The 26,399-nt window shown below is 37.0% G+C and overlaps 1 protein-coding gene across 1 annotated transcript; it reads right to left on the bottom strand.

Moving 5' to 3' along the window:
• Nucleotides 1-1,240: 1,240 nt before the first annotated feature.
• Nucleotides 1,241-26,399, bottom strand: sft2d1 (SFT2 domain containing 1). The gene is made up of 8 exons (XM_066678963.1): nt 26,247-26,399; nt 20,350-20,436; nt 15,099-15,181; nt 10,662-10,743; nt 9,630-9,665; nt 9,444-9,502; nt 6,345-6,374; nt 1,241-2,963 (listed from the first exon to the last, which is right to left on the bottom strand). The coding sequence occupies exons 1-8, from the start codon at nt 26,310-26,312 to the stop codon at nt 2,924-2,926; spliced, it is 483 nt and encodes a 160-aa protein (XP_066535060.1). The 5' UTR covers nt 26,313-26,399; the 3' UTR covers nt 1,241-2,923.

Here is a 26,399-nt window from a genome sequence, read left to right as displayed (position 1 = left end):
CTTCAATCTTGAGAGATGGCTAACTGCATTACATTAAAAGTGCTAAACAACGAAACAACTCAAGTTAAAAATAATAAAGTGAATTCGGTGAATTAAAACATACAGAAAAGTTCAACTTCATCCACTTACAGACATTTTTTTCCCCTCAAACATACCGTTCCACCTTAAAAAAGGCAGAGCTTCAGAACCGCGCTTCCCCACAAATGTAGTCTCAGTACTCTCATAGAGCAACAAAATATTTAATTAAAAATTATTTGGTTTTTGGGGTTCATTTAACATGTGTAACTATACTCAATATTTTTCCAACATTTAATCTAGGAAAATATTAATATAATTAAATTCTAACAATTTTAAGAAGTGTTTTGTTTTCCTTTATTTCAATTATATATATATATATATATATATATATATATATATATATATATATATATATATATATAATTTTTAAATTAAGCCTCATTAGTCATTAAGCATTTTGTTGTACACAACTGACCTTGAGCTTGCCCTGTAAAGGTTAAAGACAGTCTGGCCCCACTGTGGTATTGATTTGAAGCTCTCATCCTTTATTGCTTTTCTTTCATGATGACAGTTGTGAAGTCGCTCAGCCACTGTGAGCTGAGTTAAAATCAACGTGATAATGTAAATTGCTGTAGAACTCTGCCCCTACCAAACATTTGACTTTATATCCACAAGCAACTCATAACATCATTTATTCATAATTGGACACAAAGCACTGCTAAAAACACATTCAAAAACAAAAAGTAATTCTCCTAATACTAGCACTTTGATCAGGTCATGTAAAAACATCATGTTCAATAAGTTTCTAATGAAAGCAGCAAACACACTAAAGCTGAACAACATGAAATTTTTGTTAATTCTATAACAGAAAAAAAAGCATTTATTTATTTATATACTATTCTGTTTTATGTTAACATATCATTCATTTCTGTAATCACTGGTGTCATATTATTGTTATACAATTATAATATACCATGGATAATGAAAGTTTATAAACAAGACACCAAAAACAATGATTCACTAGAAATTCTAGAAGCAGCTGTGTTATGGTTAAAAAAATTAGAAAATGATATTAAATTAGAAGAATCCCTGATCTATTTAAAGTATTCCTTATAAAAATAGTTAATGTATAACTGTAAAATCAATAAGCATAATATATTGTTTTGCTGTGTAAGCCATGGTATTTGACGTATTAGAAGAGGCAATCTTCATTAAATAATTTTAATGCTTTACAGATTTCTCAGTTTAGCAATAAGCTAAAGTTCTGTTAAGCATATAAACTTTGTTAATGGATAATCTACAAAGAACAACTTTATTTAACAATTTATAATTGTTGTCTGATCCACTCGTACTAGCAGAACACACGCAATCACCCAACCACCACATCCATGTCGCTGCAGAGGGTATGATCCACAACCCAAATAACACCTAACAAAGTATGCGGATCAACAAGGAGACTACAGTCTGTAAGTGTAGAACTACCATCTCTTATAAAAGTTTCAGCTCCTGTAGGGACAGTGGAGCTGAGAGGATGTACAGCAAGTATAGAAAAGAGATGTTATTGTTATGGCTGATTGGGGTATGTTCATTTTTGACTCTCTAAATTAAATGTATATTAATATTGTCATCACCATAACATAAATGCTGAAAGTGGACTGAACTGGTAAAATTAAGACCACACAATGTGCACTGAATGCTGAGAGTCCTTTGTTTGAGATTAGGTTCTCAAGTATGTAAAAGCTTTTTAAAGACACTTTTTTTTTTAAACAAGGGCTTGCTGTAAAGCTATTAAAACCTTCCTAACCCCCATAAAAAGTAAGCGGACCCAGTTGAAGCTGCACCAACTGTTGGATGTACTGTCCCATCAGCATAATGGTAAGCATGTGATTGGCGATGTGCACATTGACACTTGCTGGTGGAGGAGGGCTGCCCGATATGGTGCATGTGCAGTCGTAACCATGGCAACCGCAGCTGTGGACTCAGACTGCCAGCCTAAGCAATTCAACAACAAATATCCACCACACTGGGTTATTAGGTCATGTTTACATCAAACACAGCAGGGAGGCAGTGAACGTAATATTGAAACATATGGGGGGGAAAATAAATAAATAAATAAAGTATAGGGGTATTTGAGTCCATAAGACAGAAAAAATGGGAAAACCAAATGGACAGGAAGGTTTGCTCATTTACTCTGTGTGTGGGTGATGTGAAAGAGCGCTGCAGGTGATATTATACAGACAGACAACCTCCAAGCCGCCATCATATCATACCATCATACCAGAGACACAGCCAGTCTGTTGCATTCTCATAGATCCCTCATCCAAACAAAGAGCAGAAAAACTGTCATATTCAGCAGCCTGCATGATGGTAAATGATGCATTACAGAACAGATGGCAAATATGAATGGAGATATTGGAGAATGAGTTTATTAGGTGAGGTGCAATACATGTTAAACCAATACCTCTGGTAATGACTGAAATATTCTGTAAAATGAACAGATTTAATGCTTACAATTATTACTTTCACACCTGGAAATGAAGACAGCAGAATAAGGCACCTGGCACCAAGCCATCTGTCTTTAAACATTTGAGAATTCTTCTTAAATACACATTAATTTATAATAAACATCATTCACTCACCAAGGCTTTTACACCATGAAAAACAAAATATGAGACAAAAAAAAAAAAAAAAGAAATTAGTATTCATGTTTATATTAAAGGCAAATATTACGCTACATAAACTACAATAGATTTTTATACTGTATCATTAGTACAAACGAAAGTATGATTGATTAAGTCAGAGAAGGCAGTGAGGAAATCTTCCGTATAAAATATTTTACATATATACTCTTAGCTTGTAAATTATAACCTGACATCATATTAAGGCAGTAGTGATAAAAACAGTTTTAGCTCAAACAGGTGGTGAAGCACTTGATAACTGCATCCCTGAAAGGAGACAAAAAAACAAAACAAAACCATATTTATTGTGAAAAATACATACACTGACTGAATAGAAACCTTGCAGGTATACACACACACACAATTATTAATTTATTTATTTATTGGTCATCTTAAAAATATTTAAGTATGAGCAAAGCAAAAATAATCTAAATGATGATCTTTATAACAGCATAAAGACAAAATCATAAAGCATAAAAATATTAAAACATTCTGTGATTTGCTCATTCAATTAAGCTCTCAGTACAGTATTGTTTTCTCAAGGACAAAATCCTCAATTGTGCTTGGACCATTTCCTTTCTTTGTTGTGTCTGGGTGGAGCTGCTGCATATTTTATTCTGTTTTGGCGGGAATGTGGCACATTCACAAAGGGATGCACCGCCCATCACACCAGGTATGAAGGCTGAGGGATGATGCAACCATCACAGTCACCACGGCAACAGCAGAACAAGGTCACGGCGCCTTCTTTTCCTCTGCATGCACATCTGCCCCCCACCCTGCCCCCCCCCTCCCTCCCTCCTTCCCTCCCTCCTTCCCTCCCTGCCTCTCTCTATGTGTTGCTATGCAGACTACACCGGTGCTCAGCATTCAATGAGGATAAGGTGTGAAAACAGTGAAGGTTAAAAAGAAGAGAGGAGAATTCAGCTGAGGGAGGAGTGCAGGAGGGGCTTCTGGAGAAGTGGTTGGTGACATCATCCCTACAGATGCATCAGATGCTACATGATATCCCTCCCACCCCCACCCCCACCACTCTCCCTCAGGTCAAATGCACATTCGTAAACTACCACATCAGAGAACTGTTTTAGTGCTTAGCTTTGAAAACCAGCAAATGAATAAATGATGATCATGTTCCGGGTTATTCTGATGAAATCCATGGGCAATGGGTCCCCTGGCTGCATAGTGTTGAGGACAGCTCTGCATGCACATGGAGCTGAATAAGCCTAAATGTAAAGTTGGGGGACTAAAACCACATTCCGGACTTAATACACATTAAGTGGATGAGAGAAATACGTTAAGGGATCACACCACAGGGGGCTACGCTATAGTGCAAGCAGTGATGCTGCCACTTCCTGGACTAGGCAGGAGAAGGTGGGGGCTGTGGGGAGCAAAGCTTCTTTCTCATTAAGAAAGAGCTCCATGTACAAAAACACAGGGCCAGCTGAACAACAGCCTGTGACGTAGCCCCTAGTCCCCTCATATCCAATAACAACCCAATGAAAAGGATCTTAACCGAGGGGCTTTGGAGCCACTAGACAAACAGCAGTAGATGCTGTACGAAGGGCGTGTCTCATTTTAAATAAACACAGGAAGAAAAAAACAATCAAGTTAATTCCAGGAAACTACAGAAGGGGGAAAACCTCAGAAATACAGCAAAATAACAACTGAATTTTTTCAATGTATCTGTAAAGTGCTATTTGATTAAATGATTAAATGTAAGCGTGTCTTCTGGTCACCATTTAAAAGCTGTGATTATTCAAAGTTCTGTCTGGACAGTAGCAATGGACGGTATCCATATTTTTCACACCATCACACCATCTTAAAATATTAACTTTGTGTACAGTATTACTGTGGGGTGGGGGTGCACTGTTGGGCTGTGCTGAGCCTTGTGTGTGTGTGTGCGCGCATCCAGTTAAGGGTTTTCGGAAAGTGCAAATTTCAGTGACTGATGCTGGAAGAACAGAGGACGTGGGAAATAAGCTAAATAAGACAGGCGCTACACTGTTTAAAACATAGCTGGCCAGCTAACAGGCACTTGTGGTTTAGAACAACACGCCACATTTTTCAGTGAACTGAAGCTTGCCACTCTGGCTCTCTTAAATGCACATAAATTTAATCTTTGGCCTTGCACTTATAGACAGTACAGAAATTGGACACAGCACACACATCACCCTCCTTTTGAGATACAGTCCACATTTTTAAATACAGTGGTATACAGTATGACTGTTATCCCACCAATTCTACTAAACACACAACAAAAAACACATTATTATCCACAACCAGGGTTAGAAATGGCTAATCATTGCAAGTAAATGACCAGTCTGATTATTTTCAAAACATATATTTTAAGATTATACATTATTATACTAACTACTTGGCTGACTGGGTCCATCTGGCATCATATATATGCTATTCCACAGGCTACAGCTTCCTAATAGCACTCTTTAATCTAATGTATCTTCGTTCCATATTTGGTGGCCTTTTCAACTAACTATTGAAGACTAGTATACAGATCCTGAAGGCAAATTTAAAACATTAATATCGTAAGTACACACTGATCATGTGGAACACCTTATAAGACAAAGCGGACTCTCTTTAATAAAAACCCACCACTATGTCTCTCATGGCTCCCCAAACAGTGAGCCAGGAGTTGAGGGCGTGGGGTGGGGTTCAGGAGCTCTACGGCTGTCAGAGCGTATTAGGAGCCCACACAGTGAAGCACCCTAGGCTGGGTGAGGGCGCCAGACACAAATGCAGATGGGGACCAGCTTTTGCTTTATGCATTAAAAAACCCCCCCACAAAAACAGCCACTGACCCTGGAAATACTACATTTTCAGGTAATAAAGTAAAGCTACCAGGGGCTTAGAAGAACCACTTCTGGTTCCCTAGTGAACATTCATATTCTGCTTTGAAGAACCTCCACATAAAAGGTTTTATTTCATAAATATATCCTTTTAAAAACAGTAAATATTTAGGAACCATTTTACATTTTCACTTTATTTCTGCAAAAGATCCCATGGAATTGAAATGTTTTGTGGTTGGTAAATGTACATTCTTAAAACTAATCTACACTTTTAAAGTTATGAGACCCTTCAAAGCCTAAACAACAGCCCATTGTCTAATCACACATCTCATGGGCATAGGCAGGGACCTAAACAGTGTCGCTAGGGAAGCCCACAACTGGATGAGCTCCCAGAATAGAAGGGGTGGCTTTTTGACTTCTGTATCAAGGATTTAAACAAATAGAGCTATGGGGCTCAAGGGGGAAGAGGGGAAAAAACAACAAAAAACAAGCAGTTATTTGCATGGCTTTGGGAGCTCTGCGTGCTCTAGGAGAGGATTAGTGCCATATGGTGAAGGACTACAGCCGCGAAGCCATGGATAAATAACATGTTTTCATTCAGTTAGCCACCCTCTTCAAAAAATAAACCCAGAGAGCACACACTGCCATTTATGGTTATTCTGTATTGGTCTGAATTGTATCTTTGTATCCAGTCTCATCTGTTAAGTATAACTGCCCATAAAATATAACTACTTGAAGTATCAGTTAAGTAATGTAAAGTCAAAAATAAATTAAGAATAAAGAAAAACTGAGCAGCCCAAAAAACCTCTACAACATAGAAATAAGAAGAGGATGTTGTTTAGCTTACCGTGCAAAAGGAATGTATGAAAGGCTGTACCTGTAAGATAAAAAGACCAATACATTATTATTTAATGTATTTTTGCACATTCTAAGAGGAGAAAAAAAATGTCTATTGTTCAGTTTTACTCAGCATAACTGGGTATATAATTTGGAACTGGATGTCCCCACACAGGTGGGAATTATATTTATGGAATATGTAGTAATAGGTTTTAGAGCCAAATAATCCATTACAACACCACAGTTAATCCAAAACACAAGGGTTACGTGAAGACTACTAAATGAATTGAAAATGTTAATGTAACACACTTACATAAAATACTTAGCTGCCAATGTACCTTCAACTAAATTTAGTAAAACTAATTGAAAGAGCTCCAGAATCAATCAGTTTAAAGACCCCAACAGAAAAAAAGGATCAACTGAATGAGAATCATTGACACAACAGACCCAGGGTTTTAGGACAACCACTGGTAAGCACAACAACTATACATACGTGCATATTAATAAAGTACTAAATATTAGTTATGTTGTTATGAGAAAGCACCTTTTGTGAGAAAGCACCAGACAACACCTATGAACCACTCATTAGTCTAAGTCATTTTTAATTAAAAAAAAAACAAAAAAAAAACACATTACTACATGAAAATATAAATATACAAATATGCCCTGAAATAGAAAGTGTACACTAGTGAATATTATAAAAATGTAGGTATTACTAATACATTTTTAAATATATTATTAATATTATTATTATTATAGTTTTTTAATAATGTTGGTATCAGTAGCAGATACTAAAAACAATTTGGTACAGATCACCACAATCTAGCAGTATACTTTTATTTTAAAAATACTATTAACATATTTGCCATATTTGTATGGTTCAAACAATCTTTATCAACATTTTTAAATGCAGTGCAGATGTTGGCTATATCAGTAATTCATGAGACTAATCTGAACTATGATTGTGGATATATCAATGAGAAACAAATTGACAAACATCAGCAATATGAAAAGATCCGGTTCCTATCAAAATACTGTAGTATGACAGTGCGAGGCTACAATAATAGAGGAACGCCTGCTACTTTCATGGGGTGTTATTAATTAAAAAATCAGCATCTCCTCTAGAAAATCTTTTAATGTTTCAGGTGACCCCAGTGGATATAATGTTAAAGTGAAAATAATGTTATTAAATTACTGAACATAATAAATACATTCTGGTGATAATTCTTCTGCCAATTCATGTCACAATAGAAAACTCCACTGCATTATAAATGGAAACAAAATCTCATTTTAAGGAACAAATATGATTAACTATTAAGTAACTATGACAGACTATGACAGGTATTTCTGTTTTATGGGCTACCGGCTGGTTAAATGTTAAAAACAGCTGGTCAAGTTAGAAAGATGCTCTATTAACAGACTGCACTCTCCAGGCATGTATGGAATTCCTGTTGTTACAAATGAACAACCTGAAGGCATGCTTCCTGTGCTGATGAACGGCTACAAGCCTCTGCTCGTCATTAAGTGTGTATGGTCCGTTGGAGTGAGACAGTGTGTGTCTGAGTGACAAGTGGTTGCCATGGTGACCATACTTGGCATGGCAGCCTGGTAGGGATATATGAGTCACAGCACGGGGGGGGGTGGGGTGGGGGGACAACAAAGTATCGTCAGTGAAAATGACGACAATTTTATGGCCAATAAAGTCTGGCCCACTGACTCGTGTGAAGGCACCACACACACATATATACTAAGGAACTGAAATAAAAAAACCTAATTAGCCTTTTGCCTCTCACTATAGCAGTCACTGCTTCTCTGTTGTGTCACACCTGTGCTGTGCCTGCAGCCAGTGGAAAGGGTCAAGAGATGCTTATAGAGATCAGATTAGCTATGTTCTCCGGGCTAAAGCATATGCTTAGCTGCTTTACCGAGCCGGAGGTGCTGCCCATCTGCCTATGTCCTCTACAACACTTAGCTATAGGAAAGAATCGTGTGCAGAGAGGCCCTTCCTGCTGCACCAAACTATTGCCCTCCATTTAACTTGGGTTACAACCACTAACAGCCATAGAAATGTCCAATCAAGCACAACGCACAAACATTCAAATAAGATAGATCAGGTCTGATGAGCACATAAACAAATGGGTTTATATCTTTAAATCTGGTTCATGTTGGACAATTTATATTTGAAAGTCAAATAAGCTGACAGTTGACAAATTAAACAACAAAATACAATTTATCTCAAATTAGGGGAGTATATGCTGACGGTGTTAAATTACTGGCACTAAACATGATGGTTTAATAAGATGTCTGTTGTCCAGTTCAACTGCTACTGTTATTTTTTATAATGTGTAGGAATAGACAGCTCCGAGTTCTAATGAGTAATGTATCTCTATCCTTTGCCCCAGCTTTTTAGCACCTGTTGTGCCTGTCCTATCACTCAGCTTGGGCAAATGCTGGAATTTTAGTTTCTTCTGCTTCATTTGCTATAAACCAAGACCTGCTCAATGAGCACAGCAGCATGGGTTTAATGGAAAACCTCAGGGCTTAATTAAGACCTTATCAGTGCCTGCATGCTGCAGGAGCTTCCAGGTGGCTGTGGCCCAGAGAAGAGGAGAAGTTGCTGCCAAGTAGATTTAGGGCTACGAAGTACAGAGTGGTCGAACATGCATGGCCTGCAACTCATGACTTTACCCCTCTAACTGGATTTAGCATGGTAAATCCAACCTCACACTTGACAACAACACACGGATAAACATGCACGCAGCCACATTCTCAAACCCACACTTCAACTTCAGGGTCAGCAATTTGATTTGCCTCAAAGCAACACTTTTTTTTTTTTTTTAGCTATTTCCTTAACTAAGGTGTTTTCAAGTGGCATCAATCTTGTAATGGAGAAGTCCATAAAGTGTTATACTTCTTGAGACTTGGCATGAACTGTATTTACAACCTGCTTGTGTAATGTTCCTCTTAGCAAACCTTCCTTGGTTTTAATTAGTAATTCTTGTTTTTTTTTTATCAAAATGTTTGTTTTCATGGTCTCTGCAACATCATTGGAACATCATAACAATAAAATCCTAAGTTAAAATCATCAAGGCAGATGAACATAACTTACCACGTCATAGCCAAGAACTGTAAAACGCAGAAGATGATAGCCAGCGCCTTTTTATCCCACTTTTGAAAAAGGAAAACAAACAAGAAGGATTATCATTTCCAGTCATAAGCACCAACAGCTCTAGGAAAATATTCCTTATGAAATCAGCTCGCTTGTTAAACTATCGCATTATACAAAGCTGCTTACCCAAAACACTGAACATAATGTCAGGGCAAGGCAAAGCTGGGGAGGGAAAAAAAAACAAAAAACAAAAAACACACAAACATGATGACAGATTATAGCACAATATATGTGAAATTTATTAAATTATCATTTCAATCAGTGTAAGACTGTAATGTTTTAATCCAATCTCTGTATTAAATGAGCAGACTAATCAGTAATCTTTTAAAAAACAGCATGTGGTGTTTAACAGCTGGCATTCATTAAAAAGTAAATTCAAAACACTTCATTTGGGGCAGGGATTTGAAATCTGGGATAATCCCATGTTGTTTGATTTAACATTTAAAAAATGTCTATTCAATCAACAGGTCTGTCATAGTGTAAACATAGCTCTGGGACATAGATTACATTTTTGAACCCCTACTGGCTTTTCACAGTGACACCTGAAACAGACTGAAAGGGAAAGTATCATGCAGTTAGCTTTGACTGCTTTGGGATTAACAAAACCCTCTACAGATACTCTGAATGTCGCCAAGGGTTCTTAAGCAGTTTTAGAACTTTGATCTTTGATTGCAGAAGCTCTCCAAAAGACCTCGTGGCAGCTGAGTGTGTGTGACTGCATTTAAAAAAGTAGAATGACACAGGCAGCCTAAGCTCAGCCTCTTTACGGTTACAGCCAAGGCTTTAATGAGGATGAGTCGACTGCTCCTTTGGGGTCAAACCAGCTGGAGATAGATGCATAGACTGGTCGTGTTTTAATGTTAAGAGTCAATGTGAAAGGAGGGTCTCTGCATGGGAGTTTATGGGACAAATGCAAGGGAATCTGTCACTAGAGATTGAAGGATCAGTACAGAAAAAGTAGAATATGTCTTGAGAATTCTGCGATACAACAAACATTTTTATATAAAGAGGAACATTAAAAAGGTTTAAACTGCAAGGTCTTTTTTTGTTTGTTTTTGTTCCTATATAAGAGTAATGAGGTCAATGTATTTTAGTATTGTCCAGAAATACAGACAGACAGATGTGGAAAAGAACAAATGAAGTTGGCTTGATCATCACCAGCATGACAAGGGTGGCAATGAGTCTGGTTGGTTCAAACATGCGCTTCAGTTGCTTCAGTGGGCCCATGAGGAAACAGGTGCTGGAGGGAACAGACAGAAAAAAGCATTGAGGTTAAATGCTGTGCCTGCAGTGTAAACATGTCAGGGATTTAAACTTATTTGTAAAAAAAAGTAGGCTGCAATTTTAAGTAAACTAAGCTTGAAAGTAAACTAGTAAACTACTGTACCCTCAACCTGAACTGGCTCTTGAAATTTGACCTGGCATTTTTTAAAATTATTATTTGAAAGGTTATTGAGGGACAGCAAGAGACACAAAAGAACAAATCTAAATAGGAAAAATAGAATATAAAAAATTAGTAATGATTGCCCAGATTAATCACATTCATTTCAACAGATAATTCCAAGTTCATTTAACCATTTATGCATAATGTAACTAACTATTCAAATGAAGAGTTACTGTTGATTACCATATTGTTATTTCAAAACTGGTGCTTTAAAAAAATAAATAAATAAAACGGATAAAGTATATGTCAGTTTAAATGTTACAACTTAGTTTGCTCAGAATCTTTCCCTACTCTTTAATTTTTCCACACACAATTTCAGCTTATATGGAGGCAACATCCTTATTTTTTATTGAGTATGATTAAAGTGTACAGTTGACTAAACTGACAAGCAATTGTTAATTAAATTATTTTTTATCCACGCAGACCACTTTAACAAACTCACGAACATGTGACAGGGCTGCAATACATAGCACATAGCTTATAGTAGTCCGTTTATCCAAAAAACAAAAACAAACAAACAAAAAAAAAACCATCATATTCAGAGCAGTTATGCTTTGGACAAAGTTGCACAAAACGTTTTGAGATGATTCCATGTGGTATTTAGAAATTCCAAGTATCATAAGTGCAACTGGGAACTAAGGCTACTGAATGCATGGCCTTAATGCACCAACTGCAAATATTGCACAATATTTAATCAAATATATTTATACCAATATTAATTGGGTCACCATGCCATCAGGTACTAGTAAAAAAAAACAAACAAAAAAAAAAAACTTACTACTAAAGCTCTGTTTTCACTATCCATTTTTACACAGAGCAAGTTAATGTCTGAAAACTGCTTAAAAAAAAACTCAATACAAGAGATTGACTGTAAAAAAAAAAAAAAAAAAAAAAATCTATAAAACTTCCAGAAATCTGATTAAAGAAAGCAAGCATCAACACTGACGCATAGTGTTTCATGCTTTATCTTCTACACTGAAAGGGAACAGAAGACAAAGGTCTGGACCCTGGGGGGGCTGAGGATCACCCAACTGTATTAGTCACACAGGCCAACTGAACCACTCATTAGATCAGAGGACGTCTAATGCATGAGCTAGCCACTATAGGAGTGACACAATTTACGTCACACACAGGAGCTGGCGTCTAGACTACCTGGCCTTAGGAGTCATCTCTAATCTTTAGAAGATAACACAAGATGCACCATTCATAAACCTACACATTGCTCATCTAAAATCTCACAGAAAATAATTACCAAGTCAGTGTATAAGGCAAAATGAGGCAGTTAGCAGAGCAGAAAATTTACACAAGGTCTACTAAAAAGCTTTTCTCTAAATATCAGAATCAATATATTCCATATACAATACTGGACAGAAGAAGAAGCAGAAATTGATCTCAATGCTTCCTACACACAGAAATTCCCCTTCTGGTAAGGTCTGTCTCAGTGAACGTCACATAAACCCACTCACCTCACATCTGTCCCCACTGCTTTTCTGAACATCTAACTAACAAGAAGTATAAAATGCAAGCTTTAGGTTACTGATAAAATACAAACAGGTGAACGTTATGCAGAAAAAACTGCAACACTGCCACATTAAAAATGATATATGATCAGAAAAAAGTATATAATACAATGGGCAACATGCTGGCTGACTTTGAACATGGCCCAGAGAAAATGGGTGCCAGGGGAATTCTGGGACTTTTTTTTTATATCCTCTAATTGTGGCTAATGATTACACTTCTTTCTGGATTCTCTGTAACTGATTTAAAATAATTGCCTCAAAGGCCAGGTCTTGTGTTCCAACCAGTGCAGCAAGGTTCACACATTTTAAGAAGATTCACTGTGTTTATGAGGTTCGTTGAACTTGAAATTTTGAATGTTACTGGAATAAGTTTTATAACATGCATCAAGTGATATGAAAGCTTTACGTAATTGATATGTAATTGCATTTGTGCAATTGGTAAAGGAACAAAAGTGAAAGAGCACTAAACAGAGTAATGTAACGGTCAATCCTGAGTTGTTAAGTTTTCCAAACTCAAACAGACAGCAAAACATCTTGGATAAAGCAATGCTGTGTCACAACAGCAAAGACCTTCTGGTAGATGACAAATCTAGTTTATAAGCTGCCTTGGTGCAACCGAATTTTGTACTTGGGAAAACAGATGTTTTCTGAGATCCTGCGAGGAGCTTTAACATACATGCATGCATACATAAATAAATAAATAAAAATAATAAAAAGAAGAAGAAAAATCCAAACAACAGCAAAAGTTTTCAACACACCTTAGCTTGAACCTTTAAAAAATTATATAGATAGATAGATAGATAGATAGATAGATAGATATGTATGCTACAAGTTGATTGTTACAGTTTCCGTTACAATTAAGCTAGTTTGCTTCTTTTGTCATGAACATGCATGCGCCACACATGCTATTTTAATAAAATGCATTAACTTTGCTTTTACACAGCCTGTTAAAAACTCATCCACACAACAACCCGTAAACTCAGACTCTCTTGTTCAGTTTCCCTCCTGGTTCAGAGACAGCCGCTTGATAGCTCTGACAATTTTATTGTCCTGACAATTTGTCGAAAAATACACAATACTTGCACACACTTTACCATAATTTAATTCTGCATCAATGTGCACAAAAAATATTACCTGAATGTAAATCGACCTTAAACAGTGTTACACCCATTCTGGGAAAATGAAATTGTGGTGAGATAAGCATCATCAATGTAATCCTAACAGTGAGAGCATTGAACGAATAAGGATGCACTGAAGTAATATGATTTGGTTCACTGATGTCCTGAATTCTAATATTCAGTAATTGAATCAGTTTACAAATTCATAGTGGTCAAGACATAGATCAACAATTGGCTGCTGAGTAACTGGTAGAAAAATGTTGTTTAGGAATATGAGAGAGGAGCTGTGAGACCTCTCAGTAAACAGACCAGTAAAGGAATGAGAGGCAAGATTAGCCATCCATTAATGAACTTGATCAGGTCGATGTCTGTTCTGAATGCTAAATAACAGGCATAATCAAACTAAGATGGCCCACTTACGTGTAACTCTGTGGATTTATTTATTTTTTCAGTCAAAGAGAGCAGACACCCAAATAAAGTGGGCGCCTTAGTCAGGAAAATAAGGACCAGAAAAAAGTGGAGCATTGGCATAATAAGGGCAAGCCACTCCCTCATCTGATCTCAGAGTGATGTGAGAAAACCGGACAGACTTGTCTGGCTATAGCTGAACGCAGCTAATGATCAAGATCTCATGGCAACCTAAAAAACATTAGAAGACAAGAACATCCCTGGTACACAAAGTCTCCCGGCTCTGTTTAAGACTTAACTGAACCACCGTGTCTTAGATTTCACACATCCATGCACTGTGACTGTGTGTGAGAGTGGGTGTGTGATTCTTCTTGCTGGTTTCTTGTAGAAAGTGACATTAACACTCCATAAATTTCACACGTTGCATAAGATTGTTTTCTAAGGTGGACTTGAGGGAGGGTAAAATAATAGCATTATATTCTCTCCCTGTGGAGTTCCCAAGGATAGAGTTATAAAACCAGATCCATGTTTTTAGGAGAATAATCCTGGCAATTTTACTTATGCAACCAGATTCAGATTACATGGTCATTACTAAAATGCCTGAAACAAACACAGTCAACTTTAATTGCTCAGCAGGTTTTAGCAGGTCCATCACTGCAGGTCACTGAGGACACTAAACACGTTTTACTCAGTCACCTGCACTGAAGACCTGTGTCTCCATGGCGAAGGTCTTTCGCATACCTTAGGACACTTATGCAACAGTAACAAAAGAAAGCCATCACACAGTGGCCTGTCATAAAAAGACAGACAGAAGAATGCTGGTTTACTCATTTCAAAGGCAGCATATTAATGATTAAAGCCTCAATCAGGAAATGCCAACACGGCCATCATGAGTCACACGAACAAAGAGTGTTCTGAAATTTGTGAAGGTGACATACTGGTGTCAAAGACTGTTGCAGCTGGTGTCAAAGAGTTTTAGTTGCAGCTCCTACTAGTTGCAGCAATGTCTGAGTCTCAAAAGATTTCCATGCAGAAGTATGTTCAATGGGATGAATGAAGCATCAAAAACTACACATACAGAATGGTTTGATCACTCCAAACTTACCTTGCCAGAGCTGCAACGTTTCCTAAAGTGTAGAATACTGCAAACAATTTCAATCCTTTTGGCAAAAACAGCAGTGCAGTGCCCTGTTTGGAAATAACACAAAAGTAATTTATTTACAGACATCTAGTAGCTTTCTGCCACCTAGTGGTCTTACACCAATACTGCTTACAAAGAAACCAACTCAATGAAAGGGCAATGTGACTGTGCATAAAAATGCTCTATAAACAAGTTTATTTATAAAGATGCTTCCGTGCTCTGTTAAATGTTTGCTGACAATGTTTTCTTGCCTCAAATTCTCACAAGTTGCTAGGCACTGAAAGAGTTTTGCACCCACAAAGAAACTGTGAGGACAACCATGTCACTGAAGACAAGGGTGGGGAGGGGCGAGCACCCTGGATGGGGCACCAGTCCATCACAGTGCACTACACACTCTCCCAGTCACTTAGACACACACCTATAGAGAATGTTGACTTAAATCCTTACACTTCATTACAATCTGTTGCAGAATAGACTTAAGTATTGTAACTGGTCTGTAAATCTATTCATACTTTAGGAACCACATATTTATGAGAATTGCTACAGAAATATGAGCCAAGCAAAAATCTCTGATGTTGGTCCTGTCTCAGTTAAAGAAAAAAATTTAGCTATTATGCTGCTCTCAAATAGAACAAGTTCACAGAACATTTGAAGAGCCCCAACTTCAGGCACTTTTGTATCTAGGCTGAAAACCTCACTATTTGAGCTAGTAGGTCTGAATGATTAATCAGATTAATCAGATACTCCATAATTACATACTTGCATCAATTCAGTTCTTTTTTAGACATTCTTTGGAACAATAGGGAGTCACGTCAGCCATCAATGGTCAATGGATGAGGCTGCGGCAGCCAATCAGGGCCAGATTGCTCACCATTCATCATCTGTTTGAGAGAGGCAACAGCACAAAGCAGAAAACACAACCTGGATAGGTCTTGCACACTCATTCAGTCACAACAGGTGACAATTTTGCATAGCCAACTGACCTACCAAGCCCTTGCTACTTGACAGGCTGTTGCACAGGTAACCATAGTGCTTTGGACTGGTCCCATTCCATATATGAAGAGAACACGGGTAGCTGTGAAACCTGGCTTTAAAAAGTAATTGTAACAATTTTGTCTCATCAAAGCCCTTTGGAATTTGGGTTGGATTTTATTTAAAGCTTAAAATAGATTTCAGTGTCTTACAATGGAAGCACAAAGCAGAGTGAATGCTTATTTTAATTTTAACAGAGCCAAATTTTCACACTGCATACAATGCACAATTACAATGCATAATTACAAAATATGTAATTAAATCAGGAGGCTGTCCGAGGCAGACAGAACACACAAGCCAACCGAGCCAAACAGGTCTACACTGGGAAAACAAGCCTAGTTTTGCCAGACCGCCATGAGCCATATAGCCATTGTCACAGAGGCGCTTCTGGCATTTCAAAAACAGGAAAGCCCAAAATACATACCCTTGTCATTGGAAGGTCTGAAGAAGCTTTGGTGCTTCATATCAATGTCTTTGTTTACATGTGGTTTTTATAAAGTGATTGTGTTGTACAGAAAATATGGAGGGCAGGACTAATTAACGCAGACATGAAAATAGTAGAACGTTTTGTTCATAATATATAACACAGACATCAGTGTTTTTCTTGATAATTTTATTTAAAAATAAGTACTAGATGATCTAACACCAAAGAACAAAGAAGACCAAGAACATTTTCTTGATTTTAAGAATTACAATTAATTATTTATTTAATGTAACAGGATAGAGTAAAGCACGTGAAGTTTAAGGAGGCTGTGTGCAGCTATATGGAGATTTATAAACACACTAATGGCACAAAATGTCTCCTCACCATTTCCCTTTACAATATTTCAGGCAAAGACACACACTCATGTGAAATAAGACAAATTCAGCAGTCCTCCTCTCTCTGTGAGATACAATACATGTGTAAATGTTGCTCAGTTCCAAGCTGTCCTACTGAGCTTATGAACAATGGAGAAATGTAGATAAGCAACGGAAAGCGAGGGCTCTTTCCGTGCACATGGTGTCTCGCCTAAAACAGCCCCAGAAACACACACAAACGGAGCGTGTTCCTGTCTTATTTTTCTATTATTCAGACACAGTTCATGCTGAAGAACCTACTCTTCTTTGGTTCCAGCTGGGAATAATTTTTTTCTGGTTTGTGGACCAGTTTATGTCAGTGGAAACCATTCCTGTTCCTTGTTGGTGGAAAAGCTCTATGTGAAATATGGCTGAACTAACAACACACAGTACAGAGGCACCACCTTAAGTTCTCTCTGTGAAATATGGTTGATCTAACAGTTCCTACACGCACATGCATGTTTCAACACTATGAGTCAGTCAGTTACTCAGTCAGTGGCTCAATCAGTAAGGGAAAATGCCTCTTCTAGGCAATTGTCTGCAATAAAAAAAAATATTTAGAAATTATTGCTCTTTTTTATTTGATTTCTCTAAACTTCCTCTATATTGGGCCATTTGTTTTCCTTAATAAAATCTATAAACATAAAGTTTATAAGAATGAGGTTAAAATACTGTAAAACACTATGATTTTAGTGTTTTACACTAAAAAACAAAAAAAATTAATTCATTAAAATCATTGTGATGCTCCACTGACCTGTAATAGAGAGAACACATCCTCGGTCGTTGCTACTCTGGGCTTAGCAATGAAGAAACTGCACTATGTATATATTGTCACTGTGGTCATACCCTCAAGGGTATATTTTCATTACAGTTAGTAAGGGAATATAATTGTACCATATTCTATAACATTCATAGATATTTAAGTTGTGTTGATTTCATACACCCCATTTCACTCCCAGGACTAATGTTCTTTTATTTTACACAGTTCTATAATGAAACCTGCTCCTGGAGAAGAATGTAATGTACATTTAGGGAACACAGACAGACTCTGAAACCACTGTAGTACCTTTAAATGGATATTTACACACTTATATACATATAGAATTAAATAATAATGTGTCTGTACCATACCTTTATTTCCAAGAGTATTGGAAACAATCCCCTCCCCCTTCCCATTGATTTCAATACTGTGCTGTAAATATGCATTACACTTGGGGGAGTCCAAGGAGCAAAAACACCAAAAATTACATAGTGCTCTTTTAATGAAGCATGCCTTACAGATTTTTTTTTTTTTTTTTTTTTGTGGGACAACTATCAAATCTTGTCATAGTTCTTAGTAAATTTAAATGAAATAGGGTTAGGGTTAGTGTCAAACTATTCCATTTGTTTGAAAGAACAAACTAAGAACCAGGGAACTGAGTAAAAGTACCAGATATCTACAGGCTACAGGAGCTCTTGAAGCTAAACTTGCTGCTGAGAGCAGTCAGCTATTGCAAATAGAGCTGCCTCAGTGTTGCCTTAATTTTCCACAACCTTCTGAAGTCTGACTTGTATTAAAAGTAAACAAAGAAAGGCTAAGGCTACATTCACATTATCAGACTGAAGTGACTCAAATCTGATTTCCTTTTTGGCCATAATTTGACTCCGATCTTCTCAAACAGGACTTTATATGTATGCCATCATTTTGCCTGTACCCATACACACAGTGCTGTTCACATCAGCCAGCACTGACAATGACATGCAGGATGTGGCTCAAATGACTTAGTGCTTCTTACATATTGCACAGCGTGAGTGAGGCAACTACATGTTTGGTACAATAATATGGCACTGAATTTTAACAAAGGAGACATGCAGGTGAATGTTGAATATACCTGGATTGGTGTTAGACATATTGCACAGTACTTGTGTGTAGAGGTTTGAGGACAAATATTGTTCACTACACAGGGCTTAAGCCATATAAAAGGTATCAGCATTTCAGGGATGGATTCATTCATATTATACACAGATAATTTATGAATCCATTTATGAATGCGAACTGATAACACACATCGATTAAGAATTGTTACTGTTGGCATAGCAATCAGATGGAGCATTATTATTTACTAGTATTAAAGATCTAAATCATCTATGATCATCGATGAATATACAGTCGATAAATAAAAAAAAAAAAAACGGTCCTGATAAAACAAGCGTGTTATCTATCAGAAGGGTGAAGAATCATGGACTACAGTTGAGTTCGTTTACAGTTCGAAAATTTTCCTGTTCAAATATACCCAACTGCTATGTATAGTGGTGTGCTGGCACAAATCACCAAACTCTGCTGGACCCGAGATCCCTGCCTCAGGTTTAAGCATTCCATATGTTAAATATAATGATATTTAAGTTGAAAAGAGTTGCATTGTGTAATTCACATTTAGAGCACTGTCTTGAAATGGAGAAAGGGGGTGGTTTACTACACTCTACCAAAAGTTACCTAATGCAGTTTCTGCAATGCTGAGAAGAGAGTAGCCAAGACATAGGATTTTTTCTCCTTAATACAGTCAGTTCAGTGAAGCAGTGAATTGAGCTTTGATTTTATTGTAAAAATACTACTTAGTGTTCCTTTAATATACCCTTGTAAATCTACGAACGATGTAAAGACTACAATTAAAAAGGTTGGATATATTATAAAGTAATGGTTACCTGCCACTTGTAGTAACTGGCAGTCAGTGCTTAAAGGGAATGCCTACGATTGTGGGGAAACACTGTTCTCTCTGGTTTGTTTACATTTGGAAGCTCTACGTCTTTTAAAGGTGGAATGTTATTCGAGTTATTTAGTTATGTAGCACTTTAGATCTGTGATTACTTTCATGCAGTTAGAGCTCTCTTAAATTTAAAAGCAATATCCTTATCTTGGCTCATGCTATTTTACGTTTGGAGGAATCTTCATTGTCTAAAAACTCCAAAATGCCGTTTTACTTCTTTGAGCAGAGAGAGAAAGCCTAGCATACCTAACCGAGACACTTTTTAATTTCAACTCATTTACAGACACTGTGGCTTCATAAACACCTTGGACCAGTTTGGAGCAGGCAAATAGACTGAGAGAGATAGTAAATTGTGAGAAAAAACACTCAGGATTTTTTAAAAATGTTTTATGAACTTTGAATTTAAGATGCTGTAAAACTGCAAACTGAATAAATACACAAAAGATATGCTGTTAATGTGAAAAATGGGAATGTAGATACATTCCATTCTGGTAGGTTCTTGTTTTCCTGCAAGGCAAAAGTGTCATGTGTTGGTCTGTATGTGCTGCCCTCTACTGCTTCAAGGAAAAGGGTAAAGGGGAAGGGGGGGAAATAGTACTCACGAGGATGGAACACAGAATCCCAGAGGCAAAACATATTGCAAACCACTTGATTCGTGTGCCGTAACTGAGTGTGCTGGCATCTAGAACCTGTGAAAAACAATGAAAGGAAATCACATGGTGCAACTCTGCCAGGCTACACAATGGACTCTCTTTCCAAATGGAGTATGCTGACACAAAGGGAAAATATTCAGTATAATATAATACAATAAAATACAATACAAAGCAATATAATGTAATACCCTATCTTTATCTAACTCATATAGAACCAAATAAGAACTTCTGTTCAGGCTAGGCCCATTTCACAATATCACCTGAAGTCTTTCAGTAATCCAAGTACAATAAACACATCTACAATTTTTTAAACATTCCATCAAAACAAAGAAAATGCAGAGAACTAATGGCAATAGCATAGGGAAGTTGTAGGACACAAACATTGGCAATGTACTGGCAGTCAAATATTTACATAACACATAGACTGAGCAAAGGAATGAAGAAACAAACCATGCAGAGAGAAACACAATTTGCAAGGGGCATGCACAGTAATTATCTTATTCACAGATGTCTAGGTTCATATGCAGCCTTTTGATAAATGATGCTGCATCCTACTTTGATAAAAATAATCAAGCCGTATTATCTTAACCTCTTTTCTATGTGCTTCTTCAAGATTTTGGGATAAGTTCTGCCAGTTGCTGTGATGTAATGCTGGGTGGGGCAGTTATGAATATATCCAAGAATTGCAAGATAAAGGTGTGTTTTAATGAGTATTTTTTAACTCACAAGTTCTGCTTACGAGACTTCAGGACACTTTAACCAGACACTATAGGAAGAATTCTTACAACAATTACTTGGAAAAGACAGAGTGATATAAATGATTAAAAGTACACAAAATTACCAAACACTGTACAAATGCCATTTCCAGAAAAAAAAATATAATATGGAATTTGTTATATCACTTTAATTTTTATTTAGTTGATTGAAGTCCAAAGAAAACATTTTCAATGTTCTCATTGACAAACTAAACATCCATCCATGCATTATCTGTAACCGCTTATCCAATTTAGGGTCGCGGGGGGTCCAGAGCCTACCTGGAATCATTGGGCGCAAGGCTGGAATACACCCTGGAGGGGACGCCAGTCCTTCACAGGGCAACACAGACACACACACATTCACTCACACACACACACACCTACGGACACTTTCGAGTCGCCAATCCACCTGCAACATGTGTTTTTTTGGACTGTGGGAGGAAACCGGAGCACCTGGAGGAAACCCACGCGGACACGGGGAGAACACACCAACTCCTCACAGTCACCCGGAGCGGGAATCGAACCCACAACCTCCAGGCTCCTGGAGCTGTGTGACTGCGACACTACTTGTGAAAATTATATGTTTTAAGTATCACTCTTTAGGAAGGTTCCATTTTTACAAGTTCAACTGATATTAGGTGAGATCTACAAGACTGAGTATAAAGTATTAATGTGCATTCCATTCAACCCAGTAGGGAATTTGAGATTCCCAACTGCAGAGAGTGAAAGCATTCAGTTCGAAAGGAACTTCAGACTCCATTAAGAGTATTGTGTAATAGTTGTCACTGCAGAGGAAGTAGACAGTGAAGTTGAACAATCAGTCGTTGTGTTTCATAGTAAACTTGCTGTAGGTCCATAAAAAAAAACAAAAAAAAAACAAAAAACATTTATTCCCATATTACATGCACTTCTGATGCACAGATGCAGCTCATTAATTTGCCGACTATTGTACAAAGCAGAGGAGCATTTAGAGATGGTTGTCAATGTGAGGCTGTCTTTTACACAATGACATTTGGCAGGGCATTCCAAATGAAGGGATTTAACCAACTAAAAGTTCCCTTAGCTAATATCACATGATTAATGAATACAACCACATTACTTAAAGACTCTGTGGAATGGAATGTAGCTTTAGCCTTTGCGAGGAAGAATCAGTCGTGGTTCACCACTTTGTGCCAGATTTCATGAGAGAATTGTCAGTCAGTTCACAGAATATTTTTGTAGTACAAGACCACAATGAACTGAAGCCTTTCACTCTCTAAAGTTTAAAATATTGTGAGGAAATAAGTGAGGATGCACCAGTATTGATGTATTTGAGTCTATACAATTACCAATAATTAGCACCTTGGTGTAGCTGATACCGACACCAATAATTGAACATTTTATCTTTTTTAATTTAAAGCAAATTCACACTGGATAAAGTAAAACAACTACATTTTATCATAAGTTACCATGGGACAAACATTTTATCTAGTATTTCTACATTAGTCTTTAATAGTATTTTTTAAGTTTATTAGGTGTAGTTTGTTAACACGTTATGAAAGATTGTTCCACATGAATGGTTTCTAGAGAGGTTAGTGCACCACTTGGTTTGTTCTGGGGGAATGGGAGGGAGAGGGAGAGAGAATTTTACATTGTGTTTCAGGAATAAATTGAGATGCTGAGTGACTCAATGTCAATTTTCACAATTTTTTTTTTATATTAGAAGGGCTCCTGCAATGTAGTGGTTGGCAGTATTTGTCTGTTGTTTAACCTGCTGTGTGTGTTTGTGTGTGTACACATGCACTAAGTGTTGCTGTTTTTTGTACCCTAAAAACTGACAATAAAACAAAATCTGTCATAGTGTCTCAGGAGGTTCTCTGCAGAAACTGAAAAATATCCACACAGCAGATGTAGTTGTGTAGTTACAAGTATCAGTGCATATACACAAACACAAAAGTGCCAAGTTATTGGCTGTAATATCTGATAATATTGCAATATCAATATCCAATCCAAAATTCACATATTGGCAAATAGCATAACAGCTGATGATATATTGTTCACCACTTCTAAAAAAAGATACAAGGAGTCAAGAAATCCTGGTGCGTAAAGACAAAGGACAGAAGCTGCTGGTGATTGTGCCCAAACATCATCCTGCTACTGTGATGGACACAAGACAGTGTATACATCTGCATAATTAATTTGGTGATAATCAAATGTAATAACTGATCATAATCATAATCAGATCAGAGCATAGAATGTGTGTACACATTCTATAGGTCTCTTGCCATTCTGTATCTAAAACCACTCGCTCCCACCACTCCTTCTTGCTGCAAACGCATCCAGCACCCTGTTCTTGTTGGGTTCAAGAACAGATGCCTGTTCAAATTAATAATAATAATAATAAAAAAATAATAATAATAATAATACAAAATAGAAACAGTCAAAGCTATAAGGGCAGCACCAACAAATCTCTTATCTCATTATTAAGTGCATGGAAAAGCACTCAGCTTTTCAGCTTGCTTTTGAGAAAAACAGACATTGGATTCTACAAGCCAAAGTATTAGAGATATGCAGCTTTTTAAAGGTAAATGTGATCTGAAGGTATATATTTATATTTGGGAGAAACATATATTGCCGTCTTTTCCCAGGAACAGAGCGGCTTCATAGACATAGACTGTGTGCTTGACTGACATCCTTTGAGTCCAGATCTGTCTCCTATTGAAAATGCATGGCACTTCATGAAGAGGAGAATCAGACAATGGTAATCACAGGTGGCTGAGAAGCTCCAATCTTGTATACGTTGAGAAAAGTCGGCCACCGCATTTCCAAAACTGCAACAATTAATATCTTCAATTCCCAGAAATTAAAATATACAATTAAGAGGAAAAGGCATGCGACCTAGTATTGCTTTTTTAAATGTGTTACTGGTATAATTTTTTTAAATATTTTCACATTTAACAAATATAATTAAAGTTTGTTGTTGGAAATACTGAAAATCTTTGTCCTTCTGTCTGTTAAAAAATGTTTCAAGTGACAGATTTCAGTTTATATTTTATTTTTAGAAAGTGACCCAATTTTTCTGGAAATGGGGTTTGTATTTTCATCACTTTTTATTTTATTGGTGCTGCTCATAAATATAATTCAGTACAGAAACTCACTGACAAAACAGATATTAAACACTGATTTTTCATCAAAGCTCTTATTCATAAGACCATACAAGGTCATTCCTTTACTATTAGGCTGCATGTGCTACAGCTAAGTAAGTACTAACCTCCTTCAAATTAATAGTGAAGAGCATCAGATGTTATGCATTTTACTACTTGTTACTTAACTATATGTTAAAGAGACCTAACTTCAAATAAATTGTAAATACTTGCATTCATGCACAAATCTGTGCATCATCGTTCACCCATATTCATCTTCTGTAGGAGCTTAATCCTGGTCAGGCATGTCATGTGTCTAGAATAAACGTGTGATTTTGATTTTGCTCTGATCGTGACTTACTATTTTCCCCCCCCAAAAAAGTTCTAGTTGCATTTAGTCTATAGTGAATATGTACAGCCTGGTAATTCATATAGGTTATACAGTACTGAAGGTGTTTCATCTAGTTAACCTAGGCTACTACTGTAACTTTGAATTTTATTTGACAGTAAATCAAGTTTCTATCTAGTATTAAATCTACCAAGGATAAATTGTCATCATTGTTTGTGCCTCAGCACTGATGAACATGTACAATTTCTATATGCACTGAGATGTAAGCGGATTCCTTTTGAGTGTTTTGATGTACAATGTTTTATTGTAGCTTACCAACACAGTTTTTTTTAAACAACAGTGGTGACAGTGGTCTACAGCACATCTATGATCACTGTATGCATTCACTCATTCAGGCTATAGGTGCTTATTTAGTTCAGAGGTGCAGTGGATCCACAGCCCACCCAATCCATGATCACTGAATTTTAGCTTTTTCTGACTATATGCAATGAAAATAAATACAAATCTGAAAATTGGTATGTTCTGAATATTTTGACTTCTGTCTCATATTTCTCTTTAAATACACTTTTTTTTCCAAAATTACAGTTAAAAATTTGATGAACCAGCAGCATATTCAGAGAAATCTCATATTCCTTCCTGTTTCAGAGGAAACTGTTTCAGTATTGCCCATTATTAAACTGTGAATGATTCTGAGCTTGAGCTTATCTCTAGAACAGAATATTTCACTTCAAATCAATCTGAATGACGTTCTTTATAATTGTTTATAGCACATCATTTTGAAGAAAAACTAACTAAATAAATTACTAAATCTCTAAGTATGCACATTTCACCACAACCCTAGTTTTCACACTAATCTAGACACTATGACCTTACCTCTTAGGATCCATCCTCTGAAAGCATGAAATATTAGTGACACAAATGTATGTTAGTATCAAGCAGACAGTAAAAACCAAACAGACAATAATTGCGTTATTATACATGAATATAGCTAGTGCTACGTGTTTAAAAGGCTTAAAGGGCCAAGAGCCCTGAAAACTTTAATATAATATTTCCCAAAACATACATCTATGCAATACACAACAAAAATGCAATTTCTTTCGCTGTAAACGGGGAAAACATTCTGAACAAGCAGACATTTTGAGAATGCCACTTTTTGTCGATAAGAGGTCGTTATCTCTAACGTTGCTCAGTGTTAATGGTTTGACGGTTGTACTACAGCTAAGGCTACAAGCAGGCTCGAATTAGAGCTGGGTAAAAGCTAAGGCTTAAGCCAGTTTTTCGTGTACAAACAGTTTTGTCAGTAAACGTCTTGCCTGGTTAATCCGAAGAATGGCACTGTAACAGTGATCTGTTAAATAACTGCTTACGTTTAATGGTGTTTGATTCAAGAACACGACTGAAGTTCGTATTCTCCGTTCCACCTTAAATAAGGCAGGAGATTGTCGATACGTAACGCGACCGCTCACAGGTCACAGCCCATATCTGCTGCTCGATTTAAGGTGGAACGGGTCATTCTAAAATGAAATTAGCGAATAAAGGTATCCGAGTTTCACAAAACAATAACATTCAACACTTAACAACAAGCAGCCACTCTCGGTCGGTATTTGCCTGTAAACTAACCTGCGCCGTAAGCCCGAGCTCCTCGTTGTCCTCTCGGCCGCTCAACACACGGCGAAGTTTATCCATGGTGAATTTCAGTTGAGTTCACTTTCTAACAGCACTTTGACACTTCCTCAAACCCCCTCCGAAGAAATGAGACGAGGCCCGTTACAA

Source organism: Hoplias malabaricus, chromosome 8, assembly GCF_029633855.1.
Source record: "Hoplias malabaricus isolate fHopMal1 chromosome 8, fHopMal1.hap1, whole genome shotgun sequence".
Classification (NCBI taxonomy): domain Eukaryota; kingdom Metazoa; phylum Chordata; class Actinopteri; order Characiformes; family Erythrinidae; genus Hoplias; species Hoplias malabaricus.
This window is presented reverse-complemented; position numbering and strand designations above follow the sequence as displayed.